General features: G+C 35.3%; 2 protein-coding genes across 4 annotated transcripts; both read left to right on the top strand.

Annotated features, from left to right (window-relative positions):
- Positions 1 to 471: 471 nt before the first annotated feature.
- On the top strand, positions 472 to 14,531 carry LOC114267036 (cyclin-T1-3). The gene is made up of 7 exons (XM_028208017.2): positions 472 to 722; positions 1,618 to 2,037; positions 5,547 to 5,628; positions 11,515 to 11,649; positions 11,967 to 12,142; positions 12,229 to 12,380; positions 12,941 to 14,531. The coding sequence occupies exons 2-7, from the start codon at positions 1,811 to 1,813 to the stop codon at positions 14,053 to 14,055; spliced, it is 1,887 nt and encodes a 628-aa protein (XP_028063818.1). The 5' UTR covers positions 472 to 722; positions 1,618 to 1,810; the 3' UTR covers positions 14,056 to 14,531.
- Positions 14,532 to 17,286: 2,755 nt separating this feature from the next.
- LOC114267037 (uncharacterized protein At4g15545) lies at positions 17,287 to 22,604 on the top strand. Of its 3 annotated transcripts, none has more exons than XR_003630837.2 (11): positions 17,290 to 17,769; positions 17,871 to 17,939; positions 18,753 to 18,806; positions 18,959 to 19,022; positions 19,125 to 19,199; positions 19,284 to 19,541; positions 19,840 to 19,885; positions 19,978 to 20,056; positions 20,817 to 20,925; positions 21,080 to 21,253; positions 22,159 to 22,604. XR_003630837.2 is itself a non-coding variant. In XM_028208018.2 (10 exons), exons 1-9 carry the CDS (start codon positions 17,488 to 17,490, stop codon positions 20,907 to 20,909), a joined length of 1,020 nt encoding a protein of 339 aa, XP_028063819.1. In that variant the 5' UTR covers positions 17,287 to 17,487; the 3' UTR covers positions 20,910 to 20,925; positions 21,080 to 21,370. The 3 variants fall into 3 exon arrangements, 1 of the variants encoding a protein (XP_028063819.1); XR_003630835.2 differs by lacking the exon at positions 22,159 to 22,604 and adding an exon at positions 21,353 to 21,777; XM_028208018.2 differs by lacking the exon at positions 22,159 to 22,604 and having other exon boundaries at positions 17,287 to 17,769; positions 21,080 to 21,370.
- The last annotated feature ends 3,058 nt before the right edge of the window (positions 22,605 to 25,662 follow it).

Genomic DNA, 25,662 nt, shown 5'->3' with positions numbered 1-25,662 from the left:
GGATAAATTCAAATATATTAAAATTCGACTAGGCTGGTTTGATTTGGAGTCCTATTGCCGGTTCGACCCAAAGGTGGCATGATGTGAACTCGGTTATTTATTCGGGGTGTTTGGCAAATGTTATTTTTTAGTTTTTTAGACTAAAATTTACAAAATGAAAAAAATATGTTAAAATAATTAATAAGACAAAATATTATATCAAATTCATAATTATTTTACTTTTTCTCATATAAATATCACATCTAACTATAAAAAATACAATTATTTTCTCAAACACAAAAAATTTAAACTAATAAAATAATTAAAAACTAAAATAACCTACTAAGCCCTTATTTGAGAATAAATTATTTTAATAACTTTTTAATTTTTTATGAAAAATATACAAAAAAAAAAAAAAAAAAAAAAAAGAAAAGAAAAAGAAAAAAGAAAAAAATAAGTGATATAATAACCTATAATAATCTTTTAATTTTTTTTTTTTTTTTTTTTTTTTTTTTTGACTAAACTATATAATTGCGAATATGTACATTTTGATAGAGAGAGTGCTAGGGTTGGATAGAGCGAGTTCAATCGTTCATTACTATCCCAAACCCAGAAAGTGCTGCTTCTGAATTCAGTTTAATTGCATTTGTGTTTTTGTTTCTTCAAAAACCAAATCAACCCCGAGGTGCAAAGATAAGAATCACAAAGCCGAAGGCAAATTACGATTACTTTGCCTTCACCAGGTTAATCTTCTCTCTCTCTCTCTCTCTCTCTCTCTATATATATATATATATATATATATGTATGTATGTATGTATCTTGTCGGCAATGTTTTTGTAAATATTTTGATACGCTACATCGATAACCTTGATCATGTATCAGAGAGTTTCACCGTTTGTTCTGGCATTCCAATTTTACACTACCTCTATCTCTTTCCAGTTTCATAGGCGATAATTTTAGGGTTTAATCAAAAATTGTTTCTGCGCAAGAATTATTTTTAGGGTTTTGATCCTTTTTTTTTTTTAATATTATTTTAATTTTCTGCTTTGTAGATAGATAGTGATTTTTCCGATTTCCGGTTAGGGTCTCCAAATACTCAGAACCAGAATATGAGTAAATTATATGCAACCAGGTTAACTTCACTTAGATATATGCAATTTTTGTTTGTTTTTTCTAAGGCCTTATTTGGCCCCCAAATGCTCAAATACCCAAAGCTATGAGGGCAACCATTATTTTAGCGTGAATATTTTACTGTGACTATGTTTTTTGCTTGGAAAATCTGTTACGTGAACCAAATGGAGTTATAATTGGAAAGAACACAACACAGTCAGAGTGTATAAGGTGGGGCTAAACCTCAAGAGTTATTCAACTTTCTAATGGAGTAGGCAAGAAAAGCTACAACATTGAAGTTGTCTAATGTGTAATGTGCAGTTGTACAAATCCAGGAAGAAACTGTGCGGTTCTTAGTAATATTTGAATTTATGATGGTCCTGTTTTTGTTAGTTATTCTTTCTACTCATCTTTATACCTATATGGAAATTTCTACAAACTATTTTGTTTTCTTAATATAAAAAAATGATTGCTTATAACCTAATTTCATTATAACCTAATTTCTTGATTTACCATGTTAATCCACAGACAGGATGCAACTGGATGATGGTGATGTGAGCATTTAATAGGCAAGGCCTTCCATTTAAGAAGGAAAGAAAGAAAGAAAGAAAGAAAGAAAGAAAGAAAGAAAGAAAGAAAACCTTCCACACAAATCAGTGAAATCATATATACATTTGGTGATTGTCAAAAAAATATATACATTTGGTGGAAAGAGATACACATGGCTGGTATGTTACCTGGTGATCCTTCACATCAGGGAATGTACGAAGGTGGGCCTTACAATTTTTCTCAGGAAAAGCCAGAGGATGGTGGCCGTTGGTATTTCTCTAGGAAGGAAATAGAAGAAAATTCTCCATCAAGACAAGATGGCATCGATTTGAAGAAAGAGACTTATATACGCAAGTCATACTGTACATTCTTACAAGATTTGGGCATGAGGCTTAAAGTGTAAGTATTTGTTCCACCAATTTAGTGTTTTGAATTATCTTCTACTCTCCCTTTATTTCTAGTTATAAGCAATTGCCTTTGTTGATTGGCTTTTCAAAATTACATATGCATGTACCTATAGATGCTCAACTGTTGGAATTCTATTTTTGGTCTTGTAAGTTGTTTGGTTTAAATGAGCAGTGATGGCTAATTGTGATAGTTGTTTCAACTGATACACCCATATGATAAATGCTTAAAAAGTTGCCTATTGCATAAACAAACAGTTTAAAGAGCAGTGATGGCTAATTGTGATAGTTGTTTCAACCGATACACCCATATGATAAATGCTTAAAAAGTTGCCTATTGCATAAACAAACAGTTTAAAGAAAAACTACTTTTAAGATTAGTTAGGGCTGTACACGGGTCAGATCAGATCGGTTTTGCCGGCCATCCGTACTCGAACCGACAAACTTCGGATTGGTGTAAACTTCAACCGATCTTGACCGGAGAATGGTTTGAAACCGATCGCTTCGAGTAATCGAAAAGCCGGTCGGACTTCGGTCGGCCCCGCACCAAACCCACCATCACGATTCACTACAACAAAACATAAGAAGATTGAGGGGTTTCGGGAGAAAGGAGATTAGATCTTTACCATCGTGATAATCTCATAGTTTCCGCGATGATCTTGACGCCACCACCACAATTATCTTGACGCAATCTCACAATAGCTACCACCGATCTGGAGTTTTGGACCTTGCACCATCGGATTTCAGAAATCAGGATGATCGGAGTAGGAATTGCTTGGAGAGAGAAAGGAGTTTTGGGGGTGATGAATTGCAGATTTGAGAAAGAAGGAAGGAAGGCACATCGAAGATAGAGTGAGATACAAGAAGAGAGAAAGGAGAGACAGAGGGAAGGACAGAGAGAGGGTGAAAGAAATGGTAAACACATGAGAGAGAAATAGATTGAAAGAAAAACGAAATGAGAGAGAGAGAGCGAAAAGTGAACATGTGACATAGGCTATAGATAGAGGATAGTGGGTCACAATCAACTAATGATGTCTATACTATATAGGCTATAGAGACAATCTGCAATTTGCACAACCAATAAATTAATGGCATGGGTAAATGTATCATTACAAATCATTGTCGGTTGGTTCGGTGTCAATGAATACAGACTGTTTAAGCCCGATACCCGTTCGAGAAAATGAAAATTTTCATTCTCATCAACCGTAGCCGACCGTTAAATACATAAAAACCGATCATTGACTGATTTTTCGAGTTCGTTTCGTCGGTTTGAGTGGGTGGTTCGGATTTTTGTACATCCCTAAGATTAGTAATGATTTTGTTAGTAAACGAGGCCTTACTGAATTTTATTGATAGGCGAATGACATAATTAATTAATTTGAATAGTAACATCCTAGCTTGCATTTATTAATTGTTCATTTGGGCTTCACACACAATTAGGCACTGTCCATTGTAATGGACAACAATGGTTGAAATCTCTCAATGTAAATCATCACACATAGCCTCTGGTAAACTTTCAAAAATGACTTGATTTCTACCCCCTTGCCAGCCACCCACAAAATCCCTAAACTTAGGAATGATCAGAAGCCAATTGTTCCTTAGTCTCGAGTCAGGGCAAGTGGGGTAGTTGAAGGGGGTAGTTAGATCAGTTATGTTGAATTTTGGGTTTTGAGTTTTGAGTTTAAAGAATGTTCTTTCTTTCCCCATTAGGGATCAATCAACTTAAGAAGGTTTTTGAAGGTACAGGGCTATCTTTGGTTAGGAAGACAAGGGGAGGGGCAAAGGGTGGGGGTTCTTTTGAGGCGAAGAAATGTGAAGGTAGGTAGTAGCTAGAAATGTTTGAGAGAGCTAAGAAATTTTGAGACTGGAGTTAACTACGATGGGGTATCAAGGGTGGGGCGGGATAATGCTTCTACCCAATGAAAATTGTTAGTTGGAATGGACGAGGTTTACGGTCTAGATTTGGAAGAAGTGTGGTTAAAGAGCTGCTTGTCAAACATTGTCCAGATATTGTGATATTGCAGGAAACTAAAATTTAGGTTATTTTGCCTTCGGTAGGTAGGTTGGGAGGTGTCCTTTTAGGTTGGGATGATTGGGGACATATTGCGTTTTTCTAGTTTCAAAGTGGGCTCCGAAATTAGGCATTTTAGACGCTTCAATCAAGTGTTGTTGGGTAAATGGTTGTGGAGATATGCTTTCGAAGAAGTATGCATTTGGTATAAGATTATTTTAATGCAAGTATTACTCTGAAAGGGTGGAGACATAAGGAATTTGGGGGTTCGTACAAGGTTGGTGTGTGGAAAAGAATTAGGGAAGATTGGTTTAAATTTTCTCCATATGAAATTTGTTATCGGAGAGGGAACATGTTAAATTTTGGTATGATATGTGGTGCAGGGATATTCCGTTATTGGTGGCCTTTTGCTGCATGTGTAGGAATGCAGAGGAGTCGGTTAATCACCTTTCACTGTATTGCGAAGTGGCTTGATGCCTGTGTAGTTCACTTTTTTATTTGTGGAGTTTATTAGGTTTGCTAGATCTGGTGCTCTCTCTATGTGAAAGTTGGGAAGGAAGGACGATACCAATCAAAAGGGTCAAAAAAAGGTTTGATGTTGTTGATTTTATGGGAGAGTTAAAATCTTTTGCAGATGACTAGTAGTTGCCATGTTGTACTTGTGCCTTTCATGAATGTATTTACCTATAAAAAAGAAGAAGAAATTGATGAAAAACATTTCAAAAGAAAAAATAAATTTGGAATACCTAACAACCTTTCAATCTTGAGATTTAAGATTTACCATCAAATTTTAATGTTTTGTAGCTTGCAAAGACGCGCGCGCGCGCGCACACACACACACATAGATATAGATATGTAGATTTATATACAAGTAAAGGCTTGGTTAATAAAAAGAAAAAGATACCTATTTAGAAATTCACTTATTCAACCACTATGGAGCAGTTGCGGTCATTATGGCACCATAAAGGGCTGCTATGGCCGTTATGGTGCTGTTGTGCCCATTACTGCATTACTACAGGCTGTTACACTGGTGAATTTGTGTCTCATTGCTGTTGCAGCCTGTAATGAGTTTAAGACCCTGCAAAATCATTGCATGTAGAAGTGGTCTATATCTTGCTCTGGCTTTCCCTCAGGTTTATTATTAGCATCGCTGAACTCTTCTATGCGAATAGATGAGTTGACAGCTGTAATACTTTTAAATGAAACTAAACACTGAACTTGTAAGAGACAACCTGACAGTGGAGGTGCCACAGAAACATCACTGTAGGTATGGGATTATGTCCTGAGCTTGGGGTGAGGTTTTTCTATGTGTACCAGAGTTTTTCATAGGTTCATGTCTTCAGCACAGAAGACTGTTAGCTTATTCATCATCTTAGATCTTTTCATTAATGCTTGTGTATTGCTTTCTGTCTCATATTTGTATGCCTCTAATCTGTGGTTGTAGAATTTTGATTTTTCATTACACATGTGACAGTGTATGTTTTTAAATGCAGGCCTCAGGTAACAATTGCTACTGCAATAATTTTCTGTCACCGTTTCTTCCTTCGTCAATCCCATGCAAAGAATGATAGGAGGGTGAGTTTTTGATCCTTTGTAGCTTTTAACCTGTCATCCTTTTTGTGCCTCATTAGGAATCTTAGCTAAATGGGATCTCTCATTAGTTAGTTGCAAGCAACAATGTCTTGGGCAATATATTTCTAGGAACGTTGGCATTTGGTAATGTAACGTTATGGAAATTACAGGGTAGATAGAATATGAATAAAATGTTCCAGTCTTCCAGACAGTTAAATCTGGTGAAGGCTGTTTGTCCCTCCCCCATTCCCTTAATAAGAGACCCCATGTGAATAAGGGATACCAGATAACTAGCAACTTGAGTTTACAGATAGGCAGTACTGAAGCTTTGAGCTATTATATACTGTAAAAAATAAACTGATGTATTATTGATTGATATCTTATTGTTGTTTTTAGTACAAATGTGAGAGGCTCCTTATATAGGAGATATAGGTGTAGTAGGTGAAGTGGAGGTGGTAGTGGTGTAGGTGAAGTGGAGGTGGTAGTGGTGTAGTGGGTTAGGTTTAGTGGAGTAGGTGAGGTGAAGGTAAATTCTAACAGCCCCCCGCAAACTCAAGGAGGATAGAAACTAACCAACTTGAGTTTGGAGAGAGGAATAAAACAAGAAAAATACATAAAAATAAAAAAGGATAGGAGACACTGTATGGTCGTGTCAGACCGTTGGTGAAGACACTGTATGGGGTGTCATAACGTTGTAGAGGACACTGTATGGTGGTGTCAGACCGATGTAGAAGACAGTTTATGGGGTCATGTCGGACCGTTGTAGAAGACAGTTTATGGGGTCATGTCGGACCGTTGTAGAAGACAATGTTGTGACAGTTTACGGAGTCTTGCTGGACCCTTGTAGAAACTAACCGGAATCTATGTCGGGACAGTTTACAGAGTCTTGTCGGACCCATAAAGGAGCTAACCGGAATCAATGTCGGGACAGTTTACAGAGTCTTGTCGGACCCATAAAAAGTTGCACCCTCAAAAGGTGTGCCCAATTTTGTCAAAAGGCGTGCCATCAAAAGGCGTGCCATCAAAAGGCGTGTCCACTTTGTCAAAAGATGTGCCATGAAAAGGCGTGCCAGTTTGTCGGGCGGCAAGAGGCGCGCGATACGCGTGGCTGCCTCGGCTATTTAACCAAGACGAAGGCTGAGGCTGAGGCATACCATTCTGAAACCTCTGAAACCAACCCGTCGCTGAAAAAACTCTGCCTCTGCGGAGAGAGAAACTGTGGAACTCTTTGTTGCCATTCTGTCACCAACCCTTCCGAACATTACCAGTCTGAAATTGCTATTTCGCTGAAACACTTAGCAATCCAAAAACATGGCCTCTTCTTCCCGGCCAGCTACCCAGAACCTGCTCACGCTCTTTCCAGAACTGAACGAGCCCACAAGAGAAATAACTGGTGCGGTGGCCAGTGAACCTCAACCAAACACCTCTGGTTTTGCTCCATTGAACTTTCCGATGCGGTCGGTGGAGCAAAAAATGGCGGTGCAAACTGATATTGAGGCTAATCAGTATACTCTGAAGTCATGCGTGGAAACCATGACGGCGGTCACAAATTTGTCGAACCGGCTGCAGAGTAGGACAAATGAGGTGCAGCATTTAAATTCCCAGCTGGCTCTGCTCCAACGCATGTATAAGGATGCGCGAGCAGAGATCAGTGTGCTAAAGGCAGAAAATAAGGAACTGAAGCGGAAGGCCACCGTGATGTTCCGATTTGGAGGGCCGCCATATGCTGCAGTGGAGGAGCAGGGAGTAGTTATCATGCCCAGTGGAGTGGGAAATATGGAGACAACACCGGCAAGGGCTGCACAGGACGGAGGCAAGAAGAAGAGACCTGCAGTAGAGTAGAGAGAAAAAATCCCACTGTTCCGATATGTGTTGGTTTTGATTGTTTGTTTGTTTGTTTGTTTGTTTGTTTTTTTTTTTTTTTTTTTTGTGGGAAAATTGTGATCGGGGTTGATCCCTGAGATGAATAAAATATGGTTTGGTGTGCAAAGTTATATGGTATGAATGAAATTTGAAAAAAAAGTAAAAATAATGTGAAAGAAAAATAAAGAAAGAAATAATAAGAATAAAGTTGAAATCAAAACGAAAGATAGGGGAAATAAGGAAAGTGGTTCACGGGGTTTATTGGCCCAGTTTTTTATTTTTATTTTTATTTTTATTTTATTTTTATTTTATTTTTAATAAAAAATTGAAGAGAAAAAGAAAAGAAAAGAAAAGAGAACCAACTATTGATGATGAAAAAGTGAGAACCAACCACGTGAGTGCAAAAGGTGAAGATGGGTTTAAAAAATAAAAAAAAAATTAGTGGATGATGGCATGCTATCAAATTGCAGATTTATGAGAACCAACCCACGTGGGTGGCTTTGGTTTTTTTTTTTTTTTTTTTTTTTTTTTTAAATAAAATAAAATAAAATAATAAAATAAAGAAAGTTTCATAAAAGGGATGCACATGGTTCTGAGGTGGTTCATAATAAGAATAAGAATAAACGGAAGTGGGAATAAAAGGGAAATATCGTGGGGGGCATGTGGGGGCATATGGGTTGATTATTAGAGAGAGAGAGAGAGAGAGACCAGAGAAGACTTCTGCTTCATCTCCTTTCCCATCTGCCTCCACCTTCAGATTATCCTCAACTAAGCCATCCATTTCCCTCGTTCACAGCTCCTAATCGGAGGACCCTCTCAGACGAAGCTGAGACTCCCAAATGGAGACTGGAGTTGACGATGATTCCGGCGAGATTCTCCAAGACAAGTCAAGCAGAGGCGGGACGTGGGGGATGAAATGCCTCTCATCGGCAGGTAGAGTTGCGGCCCGGTGTCGTTGATCTTGTGATAAATCGACCTCCTCGGCAGTCCAGAACGATGCTGCGGCCTTCTTGTACATCTCCCAGATTTGTGGGTACTGGATTGGAAATATACAGAAGCGATCTGGGTTGGCTTTGAATGTGATCTTCAACATCTACAACAACAAAAAAAAAAAAAAAAAAAAAAAAAAATACTCAATTCTTTTCCTTTTCCATGGCTTACTTCGACTCTATCTCTCGCTTGTGGATCTCTCATGATGTTGATCTCTTGGGCTACCAGACTAGCCGAAGCACCAAAGACTGATTTCGAGTTCTGGAAAACCCTCTTTCCTGTTGCTGTGGCGCATACAATTGGGCATGTGGCTGCGACAGTGAGTATTGCAGTGTCGTTTACTCACATCATCAAGAGTGGTGAGCCTGCTTTCAGTGTGTTGGTGTCGAGGTTTCTCTTGGGGGAGATTGTGCATCCAGAGGTACATGAAGACACTGATGAGACCTAGGCCTCTCTGATTTCGATGTTGATGATTGGATCGGATCGGATCGGAATGAAAGATCAGACTTTAGGACAGAGAAGAGTGAAGGTATGTGTAGAAAATTTTAGTGGATTAGGTTGAGGTCCGGCGGGCGGCCAAGGTGAGGTTGCCGCCCGCCGGGAAGCGAAAATAGTAGGTTCTAAACCTGCTCTGATACCATGAAAAAAATAAACTGATGTATTATTGATTGATATCTTATTGTTGTTTTTAGTACAAATGTGAGAGGCTCCTTATATAGGAGATATAGGTGTAGTAGGTGAAGTGGAGGTGGTAGTGGTGTAGGTGAAGTGGAGGTGGTAGTGGTGTAGTGGGTTAGGTTTAGTGGAGTAGGTGAGGTGAAGGTAAATTCTAACATATACACTGGTACTTGGGGGATATTATTAATCGCAAGGGATGCTTTGACATGCAATAATTGTTTAAAAAAAGATGAAGAAAGAATGTTGTGGTGGATTTCATTTTTGTTTTTAACGCTAAAGAATAAAATGATTAGGGACTTTTATCATCTTCATGTCATTGGACCATACACTGTGGAGGGCAGGGGAAGCATCAGTCGATGAGCTCTGCTAATGCTTGTTGTACTTGGACACCTTATATTTTGCCATCCCCCTAATCCCCTCCTCAAGAACCAAATTATAAAATATAAAAAAAATGCTCCCTTTTTTAGACGAATAGTCTTTGGAAGCTCTATGGTTTTGGGGGGGATGTAATTTCAGGATACTTTTGTTAATTGAGTGGATCTCTGAGTTGGCAAATTTCTTCTATGCAATCAGTCTAATGCAAGGACATTTTGCAATCTGGCTTAACGTCAACTTTGTTAATTGGGTAAATTACATTGACCTCACATGAGGTTTGGGTTTATTACAGGCAGCCCCTTAGTAGGGGAATATTACACTGGCCTCCCAATAGATTTGTGTTACTATCCCCAATATATCCATGTCCACCGGATGTGACAGGGCAAGGGTGTGGGATATATGTCTTAAAACCCATACCCAATTTAGACATTTAGATCTCTAATTTATATGATGTTTGAAAAAGAAGACACTCACATTTGCTGGTAAAGAAACATTGCAGCTTTTCACATGAATGTTTAAAATATAAATTTCTTATTTTTCCCAAATCGCATTTAATTTGAAGTAAATTTTAAAATAATTTATAACATTTTATCTAAGAATATTATACAGTATAATATATAAGTGTTTAAGACGTGTCTTTGTATCCTTACCTAACTTTTGGATGCATATCCCAATACCCTAAGATTTAGATTTAAAGGGATCCGATGCTTGGGCTCTTGCACACTCCCAATACCTGCACCCAATACTCATACTAGAGTCCAAATAACATAGATTCACATTACCTCACGTTGTTACAGAGCTGTTTACAAAGTGATTTTTTTTGCTAAAGTAAATTATGTGCAGCAGCTAGTTTGCAATTAATAAAAAAATAATGTGCAATAGTTCAACAATATGTTGCCATGTTTACTCCAATATTAACCTTTTCCTCTGAAGTGTATACAATATACGAACAAGCATTTACATATATATACACTACGTATATGTATATGTTTGTTGTGTAATTAGCAGTACATCCATACACACTTTCTTCAAACTCATCAAGTCTACCCCCATTGGCATCACAAAACATCAATTGGAAGCCAAAATTGGAGACACAAACATCAATTGCTGCCACAATAAAAAATCAGAGAACCCTTGAGAGTTGAAACCCACAATTATCAGTTGCCACCACAATCAAAATTTGCCCTGTTTGGGGAGAAGAGGTTGCTTACGGGGAAGGACAAGCAGGTTGGAGGGGGTGAGGGAGATGACGGGGAAGAGAGAGAGATGGCGGTGGCAATGGCTATGGCTATGGCATTGGGGTTGTGGTTGGTGGGTGAGGGAGATGACAGAGGGCTTTGAGAGAGAGGGATGGCAGTGCTGTTGGGATTGCAGTGTATAGGTGAGGGAGGAGGAGAAGAGAGAGAGGGGTGTCGGTGGTGTGGTATTGGGGTTATGGTAGATGGGTGGCTATGAGGGCGGTGGTTGTGATGGAGGGAGACGGTGGTGGGTGAGGGAGGAGAGAGAATCAAAGGTGGCAGTGGTGGTGATGGCTGTGAGGAAGGAGGAAAAGATTCCGAGTGTAATTAGGTCAATTCTCAATTAAGAAGGATAATTGTATAATTTAACATTATTGCACACATATATGTGGTTAAAAATGTAATTTCATCACTTTCAACTCCATTGCAGCTACCGTTATTGGAGAGAAGGATGGTGTAATTTTGATACTTAATGGTGTGTTGGTGTATTGCTAATAAAAAAAATGGAGTCCGTGTAATTTACCCTTGTTAATTTGTTACTGATTTGTGTCGGTAGACTTGAACCAATACTCCATGTGTGTGGAGTGTTGGAATTTTGGTGTATCATGATTTTATACTTGACACTTAATATATGTAGTGGTTTTTCGCAATGATCGACAGCATACAATCATCTGGCTTTGGGCAGATGATTTGTCCTGGAACCCAATTTCTTTGATATTTCTAACTTCTCTAAAATTTCTTTCAGACTATTGCAACAGTGTGTATGTTTCTTGCGGGAAAGGTTGAAGAAACTCCTCGCCCATTAAAGGATGTTATACTTGTTTCTTACGAAATTATTCATAAAAAAGATCCTGCCGCAGTACAGAGGATCAAGCAAAAGGTACTATTTTATGGGACTTAAGGCTTGGTTTGGTTAGTGCTTATGGTAACATCTTTTATTCACATGTTCTCCACTTGAGCTTATTTGGTTCATTATTATGCGTATGTGATAGGCCCATCTTCTATACTCTCTTCTTCAAATGCCTATAGCACAAAAAAGGTTGATGCCACTGCAAATAGAAAATAACTTGAGTGGTCCTCGCCTATGTATTTTTTTCATATCTCAACCTTCATCTTTTTTATTTTTATTTTGAAGGAGGTAATTTTGGTAATTTGAAGTTTTACTTCATACTTGACTTACTGACATCAATCATGCAGGAGGTATATGAACAACAAAAAGAACTAATTTTACTGGGAGAGAGGATTGTACTTGCAACTCTTGGTTTTGATCTTAATGTGCATCATCCATATAAACCCCTTGTTGAGGCAATAAAGAAATTCAAGGTTGCTCAAAATGCCCTTGCTCAAGTTGCATGGAATTTTGTGAATGATGGGTATGACAGATTTCTTGTTCTTTTATATAATGCCCATCCATGGTCATTATTCCTTCTCTCTTTTTGACTCGGAAGCGGGCATGCAGGCTGCGGACATCTCTTTGCTTGCAATTTAAGCCACACCACATTGCAGCAGGTGCCATCTTCCTTGCTGCCAAGTTCCTCAAAGTTAAGCTCCCATCTGACGGTGAGAAGGTTTGGTGGCAGGAGTTTGATGTCACCCCACGCCAATTGGAGGGTTGGTTGCTTGCCTTCCTTTGAAAAACAATGACGTAAACCTATAGTGCTTTACTATTCTTTGTGAATTAAATACAATCTCATCTTATATGCATATATAGCCCAAAACCACCACCACCACGTGGATGGTGACATGGACAGTGTCTCTCTTCTTCTTTTTCTTCTTATTTTAAGGCTTCATGTAGCCGACCCTATTTGATGGAACGACTTAAGGTTTAGTTTGGTTTGGTTCATTTTAATATTGTGCATTCATTTCTCTTTTATTTTCCTTTACGCCTAGGAAAGAAAGTTATCCACACGGATGCTGATATTGATAATTGTTTATTTATTTATATATATTATGCAATTCGACATTTTTTATGCAGCATATTACGTTTTATTTATTTTTTATCATTAACCATTTTTATTATTGTTAAAATTCTTTATATGCCCTGTAATCACCTCTTTGATTGTATCTTATTTTGCAACACTGGACTGCTATACTATTTTTTAACTAGTTCATGTTACTTTTGCGGATATTGAATATTGCATTTAACCCCCCTGATTGTTCATTTTGTGCAGAGGTTAGCAATCAAATGTTAGAACTGTATGAACAAAATAGAGTACCGCCTTCTCAGGCAAGTGAAGCAGAAGGAAGTGCTGGGGCTGGGATTAGTCTTCGGGCCCCTTCAAAACCTGCTACTGGCAATGAGGAACATGCAACAAATAACAGTAATTCTCAGGGCGGAGGTACTATTTCAAAGCCTGGAACCTCGAAGCCAACATCATCTCGGCCGTTGCCTGATCATTCATACGCTGATAATCATGTTGGGCCTTCGAAAAGCACCCAAAATTGGAATAATGACTATGGGAGCACCGAGATAAAGGGTATTGCAGGCCACAAAGGAGATGGTGAGGTCAATCAACACCATGAATCAGAGCAATCACTTTACCAGGAAAACATGGAGGAAATCCAAAACAGACCTAGGTTCGTTTCAGAAGGACATGGCGAAGAAGATCAAGAAAGGAATGCTGCGAGAAGTGATACAAGAGAAGCAGGGGAAGTGAAGGACAAATACCATGGTCGAAATCTGGAATACAGAGACGGTACACTTGGCCAATCACCCCAAGAAGCTATTATTAAAAAGATTGACAAAGACAAGGTAAAGGCAGCCCTAGAGAAACGAAGAAAGGCCCGTGGTGACCTAGCTCGGAAAACAGACTTGATGGATGAGGATGATCTCATTGAGAGGGAACTGGAAGATGGGATTGAATTGGCTGCTGACAGTGAGAAGATCAAGCGGGAGAGGAGGCAGAGCTGGCCCAAATCTTCAAGCTGGTCGGATAATGAGAATACACATCATGGGAAGCATCAAGATGATGGTGGAGATGGACACCGCCAAGGAATGAAAGGGCAGTTGTCACGAGGTCAAGGCTTTGAGAATGTGGAAGAAGGGGAGGTGGCGGCATTTGAGGATGCTGGCCATGCATATCGGTCACCGAAGTCTGGAAATCGCAAGAGAAAGGTGGGGAGCCCACCGGACAGACCAATGGAGGGGAAGCAGCGGCATGATTTCGTTCCTGGGTCCCACCAGCATAATCACCATGAATTTCCAGAAGATAGAAACAGGTCAGCCAGACTCGGTGGTTATTCAGAAAGGGATCAAAAAAGGCACATACAGGAAAATCATGTGTGAATGGTGCCAGTGTTCAACAATTATGAGTATGCTTTGAATATTTTATTGATTCGGCTGCCAACAGAATGTAGCAGTAGGTGATAATTCTGTGGCTGGGACTACTCAGTATGGACCATGGAGGTCCATTTTCAGGCTGATAGTTTGGTCCAACTACTAGGGTGAACTTTCCCTAGCTGTGTTTTACGGTGAAATTTGTATGAAAGGAACTAGGGTGATTATAAACAAAGTTCAGTGGATTTATGGTATTACCTGTGTTTTCTCTGTTTTGATCTCTTTTAATATTTGGGACTTATCAAGTCCAAGTCGATGATGAGGTAACGATTATGATAGCTAGTTGAGGAATTTTAATGATTTGAATAGAGGATACTGTTGATATTCTTCTCAGTTGTATGTTGCCAGTCTATTCTGAAAATGTGTTTCAATCATGTTCTGTTGGAGAACTTAATGTTATTATTGGACGATTATTTTCTCTGTCATGACAATCGTGAGATATGGATTTTAATTGTGAGGTGAAGATTCTCATTGTTATTATCTTCTTTTCTTACATGAAACTTTCGATTTTTAAAATGTTGTTTTTTATTTGAAGAAATGTCACAGGTTGTTTCTTCTTCGCTAGCTCCCAGGTTTTGCAATGGTTTTTTTTGGTGCTCTTTCATGACTGCATAGTGTTTGAGAAATTTCATAGCTAAAAAAGCATTAGAGTAATTCTACAAATTTACTCTTATCAACTCTGAAATTATCCAGAAATTAATTTTTATCACACATTACATGGATCTCACCCTATACAAATTAACATTCACTATACAATTACTTACTCACAAAATTTTGGATTAGTCTGGGTTACCAAACTTTCCCAGAGCACTATGAATGAGAAATGAGTAATGTTAGAAATTGTTACAGTTTTGTTAAATGTTTTACATTAGTGTAGAACTCATGTGAAGATTCACATGTGAGTCTCACATCTATGTTATACATTTGGTAAAAATTTTAATAAATTTTTAAAAATTTCTAATATTTTTAATCATGTGAAATCAATGGTCTTTGAAGATTATGTACATGTAGTGTATCTTAATGTATACGCGATGGGAATCTCCAAAGCTCTACAGAGGCTGGTTGGTTCACATTCTTTTCTACATTATCGTGTTTGAAGATTATGTACATGTAGTGTATCTTAATGTATACGCGATGGGAATCTCTAAAGCTCTACAGAGGCTGGTTGGTCCACATTTTTTTCTACATTGGGGGTGTTTGTTTCAGCTTTTCAGAGTCAACTTATGGCTTTTAGTTTTGAAAAAGTTATTTTAGACTGTTTGGTTAAACTTATTTCAAACAGCTTCTGATTCTAACAGCTTATTTTAACTCAAAAAAGCTGATTCTGAGAAGCTGCTCACCCCTTGCTTCTGATTATCAGCTTCTGCCGTGGACATGTTAATTTATGGTTATACTCTTAAATTTTTTTATTTTTTATTTTTTTAAAAATAGAAAAAGACTCAAATGGACTATAAATTATTATTATTATTATTTATGAGAAATGTAGACAAACAAAAAATAAAAATTAATTGAAAAAGTTATTTTACAACTTATTTAACAAACACTACTCAGCAACTTAAATCTATAATCCAACAGCTACACCAAACAGATTAACAACTTCTGATTAAAGTCATAATCTATAATCTGTTAAGTTATAATCTTTAAGCTGTTTTAACAGCTACACCAAACGGGGCCATTATCATGTTTGGATCTTTTGTCCGCAAATCTTTTTTTCCTTTCTTCTTGAGTACAAAAAATGGTATTAAATCCATAAATTTCAAAATTTTTTAAAAACTAAAAAAGAGTTGTTTTTACTCTCTTTTTTTTTTTTCAAAAATAAATTTTTACTTTTGTTTTGTCTCACCACAATTGGCAAGTTCCAACCATCTCCCAGTGATTATTAGTCGGCCACTGTTATGACCTTGGTATGATATTATGACGATTAACTCTAATCACCTTTTGTGATATGTTCATCTTCCACCGTTGCCTACTATTTTTGACAATTCACCTAATATGTTTCTCTAATTTTTTTGTATTTACAAACTAATTTTATACACAAAATAAGACATGACAACAGTAATAAACAATGCCTAACCATTTACAATTTTAATAATTGAAATATAATTTTTATTATTTTAAAAACACTTTCTACACAAAATTTAATATTAATAAAAGGAGAAATATCACTTCAGTGCTATTTATAAAAAACAATTACAAATCAGTGACAATTTTTATAAATATTAATATTAATAATTAAAATTTAAGTTTTTCTTAATAGATTGATAATTATTTCCTGAAACCACCAATTTGTAATTTTTCCTTACTAAAAATTGTCCAAAGGCCACTTGTTAGTGTCTCCAACACTTATTTGTTTATTTTTTTATTGAATTTGAATTTTTGATGATAGTCGTTGAGGTTTCACCGTACACCGAACAATCGGCTGGTTGTTCTGTCAGTTGTCCTCTCGAACAACCTTCTGCTTGCAAAGTTGTCCATTGTTAGTTGTCCTCCCGGTCAACTGGCTATTTGATAAAATTTGAAAAATTAGTGTTAAAATGCATGGTATCAAATGAAATTTTTCATCAAATTTTTACTTAAGTTTGATAAAAAATTAGAAATGCTCTTATACCATTTGTTTTTTTGGTAAACTACCCATAGATTCCAATAGCTGAACTTAATTCCCATTAAATCCTATTGAAAATAAGTAATAGTAAAATTCTTGCTAAAAATAATTTGTTGCATATGTAGCTAAAAATTGACAATTAATGACTTTTTGTTTGTCACAATTGTTATAAATTGTTGTTAAAACTTACAATTAATGACATTTTTCTGTAATGAATTTTTTAAATTGCTGTTGAAAATTAAAAATTAGTAATTTTTTGTGACGAATTAGTGATATATTTTGTGACATAATTTTTAAACTGTCACTGAAAATTAACAATTTGTAACGTTTTTAATAATATTGGATAAAAAATATCATTAATTCTTACAAAACCTATTAGATAATATGTCTATCTATTAAGATTTACAGGTCAGTTTTATTTTTATTTTTCAAAGATAATAATCAAGACCTATTTACCAAAAGTGAAGAGACAAGTATTCATTTAAATTTTGGAGGGAAACCCAAAATTTTCAAAACTCGCAGTTCCGGACAACGAATCCCCCAAACCCCTTATTAGTAGTATAAAAATTTTAAAGGCCACCAACCAAACACATTCCTAGAAAGACAAAGCAAATAGAGAGCAAGAAAAAGCTAACATTTACAATTCACAATTCACTTATCGTTTTCTCCGAAGCCCCTCCTCGCTCTCCATCTTCTCCAACTTCTCTCTCTCTCTCTCTCTCTCTCCACACATTCATCAAATAAAATTAGGGCTTGAGAGGGAAAAATTTGGATTGAAGATGTCGCAGCAGAGCAGCGGAGGCGGCCCGGACTTTCATTTACCCGATGAGATTCTGGCGGTGATTCCAACCGACCCCTACGACCAGCTCGATCTGGCCAGGAAGATCACGTCCATGGCAATCGCCTCTCGCGTTTCGAAGCTCGAGTCGGAGGTTGGGAGGTTGAGGCAGAAGAGTCACGACAAGGATCGCCTGATTTTGGAGCTCCAAGACAAGGTTTCGCACCTCCAACAGGCCTGCCACGAATCAGATTCGCTCTTGAGAATGGCTCGTGATGATAATGTATGTGAATTTTCTCTCTCTATCTGTGATTTTTTAAGGAATTAAATTGAATTGAATAGATGATTGATTTGTTTTTGGTGCTATTCTGTTTTTAATTGAAGGTGAAGCTTTCAAAGGATCGAGATTCATTGGCCATGACAGTGAAGAAACTAGGCCGTGATTTGGCCAAGGTGAGATTTTTGTACCTTTCATTGCTTCGATTGAGAACTCATGAATGGAAATAAAATGTTGTTGAAGCTGCATTGACTACTAATTTATGGAATTTGCTTTCTCATCATTGTTTTATGATAAAAATTTAGTATAGATTGCATGTTAATTAAGCATTTGTATGTTGTTCCATTCTAGGGCTCTTTTCCTAAACTCCTTCGTGTTTTTTAATTTTTTCTTTGCAAGAACGGTGAGTGCCCGAGAATATATTAGGAATTGATAGGAACACAACAAATGCTTGAATACTGTATCCTTAATATACTTAGTTTGCTTCGGGTTCCTTTGAAGGGTAGATTGAAATTTTGTTGCATTATCTATCTAGGTTCTGTAGAAACGTGACAAAAAATCATAAAAACTACAAGTATGGAACTATCTCTGCATGTTGAAGTTTGAGATCTAGGTTTCCTTTTACTCATGCATATATTTCTCTTTGGGCGGTATATAAATATCATATGTATTGTGAGAAGTTGACGCTTAAATCACAAATGTCTGCCTCATAATTAATAGGGAGATAATTGCTGAAGTTAATTGAACATTAATGAAGAGAAAAATGCTTCTGATTTTGTGTTTTCATAAAATACTAATCAATTTTTTGGGAAAAAGGCTGTGCTTAAAGGACATGCATCTTTGACAAGGGTTGGGAAGCGGCAAAACTTTAATGTGCAATTAGAATATCAGATGTCCTGTGTTGCTGGTGTCATAACTTTAAATTTCCAGTTTCTATTATATTAATTTGGTGCAAAAACTTATCTGAGTTGTTTTGAGTCTTTTGACAGCTGGAGACATTCAAGAGACAACTGATGCAGTCACTAAATGATGATAATTTGCCTGTAAGATTTCTATACCAGTTGTTCACAACCCTTATGTTGACTTTGTTGCTGATTTCCTCCAACAATTCTTTGCAATTTATGTGAACTGTTTGAAACAATGAAAAATTCTTTTTTGTGACACTATTTTTATTATTATTTTCTCATTTCAACAGCAAGCTGAAACTGTTGATATCGTGACCTGTGACCAATCAGTTCCCAAACCCTATCCTGTGAAAGGTACTTACAACCTGATTTGATACAATTTTTCATTTTTTGTTATTTTCATCTAATTGAACTCTTCTCTTTCTACAAATTTTTCTTGGCTCTTGCCACTTATAGATGAGGAGATGAATGGCCACACATCACCATATTCCTTAAGAGGCTCTACAGAATGTGCATACCCAACTGATGATGGTATTTGAACTTGACTCTTGGGTTTTGTTTGGCATTTGTATTTCTTATTCATGGCGTGATCTGTGCTGCTTGTTTGGCCTACAGCCTCAAAGCAAGCTGGGAAAAAATTTTCTATGACGCCGTATATAACACCACGGTTTACTCCAACTGGAACTCCAAAAATCATATCCACAACTGGATCCCCAAGAAGGTATTCTGCTGATGGATCTCCTCAGGAAACTTCTCGTACCATGTCTCCCACAAGAACTCAATATGATGGACATGGTGCACTGTCTTCATGGTACCCCTCGAGCCAGCAGTCATCAGCTGCTAACTCCCCTCCTCACAGACGCCAAGCTCCAGGTTTGGAAGAGTTTTGCAAATTCAGCTTTACTTTCAAGAGTTTTGTGAATGTCAGATATTACCGTTGGTTCTTTTGCAATAGTTTTATTGTAACTGCCAACAATTGTTGAGATCATCCCATTATTTTTATCATTTAAAAGAAAAGAAAAAACTCAGACGACTAAAAGTCTGAAACAGTCACTTGTACTTTATTCTATTCTTTGTATGCCTGTTCTGCTGTAACAAACAATTTTTATGTTTGTATGTTTCCTTTCTTATTCTGATTAATCTTCCTTACTCATCTGTCAAAAATTTTAAGCACGCACTCCACGAATTGATGGAAAGGAGTTCTTCCGTCAAGCTAGGTATATTTTGATTCTCTGATTTATGCAGCAATTGATTTTTATCAGCTTGGTTGGCCATTTATGGGCTGTTTTTGGATTTATTTGTAATCCAGGAGTCGCTTGTCATATGAACAGTTCAGTGCATTTCTGGCAAACATAAAGGAATTAAACGCTCAAAATCAATCTCGGGAGGTAATTAGTTGTTTATAATTGCCTTAATCATGTTCTAGATTGATGCAGTTCAGATCTCTTGTGTTTAGGGGTGCAACTCGGGCGGGTTGAGAGGTTGTCTAAGTTCAGTTCAAGTTGTGTTGAGATCTGTCTAGGTTTGCCTAAGCCTGAATTGTAACCCGAGGTTGCTTGTCTAAGCCTGATCTAAGTTAAACTCGAAATGCCTGAGTTGCCCGAATTGTATTTTTTTTTTTTTTTTGTAGCTACATTATTAAATTATTAAAATTTGACTCTATTTATATTTTTTTTTATATATAGAAAATCATTAATGTCATCAAAACAAATAATTTATATAATGTAAGAGAGATGCCGTTATAGTAGTCTTTACAATTTATGAGTGAAACTAATAAAAAAAAAAAGATAAGATTTTATGTTATTTGTATATATAATATATATTCAATATGATTTAATAATCTAAATTATTTTAATATCATGTAATGGATAATAATTTATATATATATTTAATATTTTTACATATCTATATATGTATAATTCGGGCTTCGGGTTGTTCGGGTTGTTTGATGTCTTTGTCCAAGCCCGTTTAAATTTAATTCGGGTTTTTGAATTTTTGTCTAAACCCGTACCGAATTTGAAAATATCTTGTTTATGCCCTAAAAAAATTCAGGTTGTGTTCGGATTGCTTGGGTTGAGTCTGCCCAAGTTGCACCCCTACTTGTGCTCTAATTGTTTGTTAAATGAACAAATTTTTTTTCCCTTTCAGGAAACTTTGAGGAAAGCTGAAGAGATATTTGGGATGGATAATAAAGATCTTTACTTATCATTTCAAGGATTGCTTAACCGCAACATGCGCTAAATGTTTCACTGAAATGGTTTGTGATTTTAGGCTTGTTTGTCCCTAGTCATTACCCTTTAATGTTTGTATTAACTTTTTTTTTTTTTCCTCTTTATTTATTTAATCTAAGAAATATATAAAATTACTTGTAAACTTTTGAAGATAATGCTGACAATTGGTTTGATCTGCAGGGGACACTGCAGCTGCTTTGAGGTTTACCTCTTATTGAGCTGCATTTTGTGGATGGTCCTAAATCATTCTCTATGAAGAATTTTTGAAATGTGATCAACCTGCATATGAGCTGATTATTTTTCAGGGAACTAGAGTATAGAATTTGCAGGCTTGATTTTCCTCCTTCCTTGCAGGTATGCTCTGTAAATAACTGCATCCTTTTGCATGCCTGTTGCATCTTATAAAAAATGTATCAATTGACGCTAGCAAGAGATTCATGTTATTGAATGCAGTATCAGAGTTTTCTTCAATGCATCTCTCTCTCTCTCTCTCTCTCTCTCTCTCGCCCCCCTTGTGTGCATTTGTGGTCTCTTAGCAACTTTATTAGGGCTTCAGGTGAGGACTTTGGTGGAAATGGAATTTTTTAAGAGGCAAGGTTCAGCAAGTCTTGTTAGTAGAGGAAGGCTGGGAGTTATCTCATGCTGGATCCAAAACAAAAGCTATTACAGTGCATAGTATGAGCTTCACATTGAACCGAGTTAAGTTGCGCAAATACTTTGGGCCAACCTGGCAGATGTTCAGCTATGTCATGCCTGCAAATTTACGGCTCTCTGTTGTAACAGTTGTGTAGCTTTGATTGTTTAGTAAGTTTTTGCCTTAAGTGGACCCAAATTCAAAACCAAGATATGGCATCTAAACCCCAAATTTTTGACTGCAAGTGTGAAAAGACATATATGCTTCGCAATTTGAAAAGGACAAATTTAGTGGGATATTGACAGGGTTAATGAGTATAGTTGATGAGGAAGCGAATAATTACCTTGATAAGAATTTAGAGAGGAAGCAAAGCAAAATTTTGATTCATTATCTGAAGATTAATGTTTATGTGAAATTTTTTGATTCATTAAAAAATTTGTAAACCTGCTTTCATGAATGCTAATTTACTTAAAAAAACACACTACATATGCCCTCTCTCTCCCCAAAGTTATTTCTTGCCTAACAAAAATAACAAACTTTTATTATCATGATAATTACACATGATTTACTAGTGAAAATCTTATTTTGGTTGGGAAGTACTGACCATATCATTTGTCATGTGAAGGAGAAAAAAGCAACTTGATCTTATTTTGACAAAGGGATATTGGGCATGCCGACCTGATAGCGTGTTAGAGAATTGAACATGTAGATGAAAGGGTAGACAAATCTCTGAACTAAGATCCTCCTAGCTTGTTATGAGAAACAAAGGAAGTGTACTGTATAGAACAAGAATATGATGGGAAAAGCAAAAGTTGAGATAATATCTGTAGTGATCTTATACCCAGAAATCAGCTTAAGATTCACTTCCAGGCAACATGCACCAACATGACCTTGTTGGAACATGAAACCAATTGGGTGAGAGTGGAGAAAAAAAGATGAAAAAAAGAGGGTATGCTTGTCAGTTGTTTAGTAGGGAGATAATGGGGGTTAATGGGGTGGATATTAATTTCTCATCTCCATTCTTCTATAATAAATTTTTTTCATTCCCCATGGGTACTATCCTTCTCATTTCTTAATGAGTTTGGATTTTTTCTTCTTCTTCTTTTTTTTTTTTTTTTTTTCAAGATTTTAGCTAAATATACCTTCAGTTTTTTTCTTTCTTTTTTAATATATTTAATATTAACAACTTATTTATTTATTTATTTATTTATTTTAAGGTTTACAACAGGATAGATTATCACTTACCTTATCTAATGGATGAAAAAAAAAGGAAAAAAAAAGTTGTTAACAAAATTGAGATAAGGTTTTCCTTTTTTGGTTCAACAACAAAATCAAATACATATTAATTAATTAATTAAAAAGTGTGTTTTGTAATAATCAAATATATAATTTTGAGACAATTAAATAAGTTTTAGTAATTGAAAAAAAAAAATGTGGAAGATTAAAAAAAAAAAATTACAACCATCTCTCTCTCTCACTCTCACTCTCTCTCCTACATGTTATAAGAACCTGTTTATAATGTTATAAGAGCCTGTTTGAAGAAATAAAATGTGAAAGAATCTGTTTGAAGAAAGTGTTATAAGACCTATATTTAATTGCATCAGGGTATAAATAATGAATTGTTTGTTAATTTTTTAACCACGGACATTTTAGACATTAAACTATTTTTCTCTTAGCAAATTTGAACTATTTATTTTAATTTATTCAAAATTTAATTATATCTTTTAACAAATTTGAATCACTCATTTTAAGATATCTATGCCTTATCATACCCAATCCATCCTTTATTTTCTTCCTTTAGTTCCTTACGAATTTTGTTGTTTCTTACTTTTAAAAAACAAAAAATGTTTTTTCAATTAAATTTTTACTAATTTTACAACTCCATCACCATTATTTTTACCTTCACTATCACACTACTATCACCATAGCCACTACCATCATCACTGTCGCCATCACCCCATTACTATGTTACAATCTCTACTTTCACTTTTGTTCCATTATCACCATCACCAAATATAAAAAAATATATGTTTAATTTTTTTTATAAAAAATATTTTTCACTAAAAAATATTTTCTATCTAAATAAATGAAGCATAATACTGGGAAACAAGTTGATTTTAGTTAAATCTATTCATAATTAAGAAAAATTCTTTTATTTTAAAAAAAATTTTGTAGTAATTGAAAAAAAAAATGTGGAAGAATGTGGAAGATTAAAAAAAAAAAATTATGTAGTAATTGAAAAAAAAAATGTGGAAGAATGTGGAAGATTAAAAAAAAAAAATTACAACCATCTCTCTCTCTCACTCTCACTCTCTTCTCTACATGTTATAAGAACCTGTTTACAATGTTATAAGAGCTTGTTTGAAGAAATAAAATGTGAAAGAATCTGTTTGAAGAAAGTGTTATAAGACCTATATTTAATTGCATCAGGGTATAAATAATGAATTGTTTGTTAATCTCTTAATCACGGACATTTTAGACATTAAACTATTTTTCTCTTAGCAAATTTGAACCATTTATTTTAATTTATCCAAAATCTAATTATATCTTTTAACAAATTTGAATTACTCATTTTAAGATATCTATGCTTTATTACACCCAATCCATCATTTATTTTCTTCCTTTAGTCTCTCATGAATTTTGTTGTTTGTTACTTTTAAAAAACAAAAAATGTTTTTTCAATTAAATTTTTACTAATTTTACAACTCCATCACCATTATTCTCACCTTCACTATCACACTATCATCACCATAGTCACTACCATCATCATTGTCGCCATCACCCCATTACTATGTTACAATCTCTACTTTCACTTTTGTTCCATCACCACCACCACCAAATATAAAAAAATATATGTTTAATTTTTTTTATAAAAAATATTTTTCATTAAAAAATATTTTCTATCTAAATAAATGAAGCATAACATTGGGAAACAAGTTGATTTCAGTTAAATCTATTCATAACTAAGAAAAATTCTTTTATTTTAAAAAAAATTATTTAGTAAGACTTTGTATCCCCTTTTTGTTTTTCCAGCGAATAAATTTTTGTACCCATGCTTTCTAATCAATCACGACTTATACTTGTTTTGATTCTCTACAATTTCTTTATTTTTAAATACATTCATATATATATATATATATATATGTTGTATAAATTGTGTGATAACATAAAACAAATAGATTTATACCCGTTAATTGAAATTTCAGAACAAGCAAACCATTCTGAAAATTATAATACATAACAAAATAAAATAACATAGAAAAGCAAATCGAAACTTGCACTAGACAGTGTCCTTAATTTTTTTAAATAAATTTAAAAAATTCTAGATATGCATAAAATTTAACAAGAATAATGTGATAATGTTAATTAATGTGTATTTGATTTTATTGTTGAGCCAAATAAAATAAATTAAGATTGAATGTATATTTAACTTTGGTTGTGAATCTTAAAAAAAAAAAAAATGGTTGTGAACCTTAAAAAAAAAAAAAAAAAAAAAAAAAAAACAAAAGAAAAAAGATTGAATTTATGTTTAGCTTATTTTGTAAATCTTAAAAATTAAAAAAAAAATGGTTGTGAACCTTAAAAATAAAAAAAAAAGATTGGATGTATATTTAGCTTTGGTTGTGGATCTTAAAAAAAAAAAAAAAAAAAAAAAATACAAAACATATAGGGAAATTAGTGGGTACTCATCCTCAACCCATCCCCTGTGGATATTTAAAGAATATCACTTACCTTATTTAATGGATGAAAAAAAAAGGAAAAAACCCATATATTTGCGTTGGGTCTCTATGGATACCTACAGGATAGATTATCCACTGCCATCCCTATTGATTAGTAATTATAATCTCACATTTTTCCCCCCTTCAAATTATCAAGAGCTTTTGAACCTCTGAACCTGCCCTGTCTACATGACTTCGCAGTTTTTGCCTTAGTTATTGTGGGTGTAGACTCCATTTATCATCCCCATGTCTTGAGCTTTGTCTTATGCCATTAGATAACTGGTTTTGTAGCAAATTTGTTGTTGAATTGAACGTTTTATTGATCTAATTAGCACTTCTAATTGATGATTTGGATTTGACAATGCAAAATTGATAAAATTCTGAAGTTCTATAACAAGCAAGTCACCCAA

Source organism: Camellia sinensis, chromosome 8, assembly GCF_055761805.1.
Source record: "Camellia sinensis isolate YWXY chromosome 8, ASM5576180v1, whole genome shotgun sequence".
Classification (NCBI taxonomy): Eukaryota; Viridiplantae; Streptophyta; class Magnoliopsida; order Ericales; family Theaceae; genus Camellia; species Camellia sinensis.
This window is presented reverse-complemented; position numbering and strand designations above follow the sequence as displayed.

Excerpts from the sequence above, each read along its gene's own strand:
- LOC114267037 (XM_028208018.2), top strand. The coding sequence starts at position 17,488 with ATGTCGCAGCAGAGCAGCGGAGGCGGCCCGGACTTTCATTTACCCGAT. Across the intron at positions 17,770-17,870 it reads GAATGGCTCGTGATGATAAT|GTGAAGCTTTCAAAGGATCG; the intron begins GTATGTGAATTT and ends TTTTAATTGAAG. Across the intron at positions 18,807-18,958 it reads TAAATGATGATAATTTGCCT|CAAGCTGAAACTGTTGATAT; the intron begins GTAAGATTTCTA and ends TCATTTCAACAG.
- LOC114267036 (XM_028208017.2), top strand. The coding sequence starts at position 1,811 with ATGGCTGGTATGTTACCTGGTGATCCTTCACATCAGGGAATGTACGAA. Across the intron at positions 2,038-5,546 it reads TTGGGCATGAGGCTTAAAGT|GCCTCAGGTAACAATTGCTA; the intron begins GTAAGTATTTGT and ends TTTTAAATGCAG. Across the intron at positions 12,381-12,940 it reads CACCCCACGCCAATTGGAGG|AGGTTAGCAATCAAATGTTA; the intron begins GTTGGTTGCTTG and ends CATTTTGTGCAG.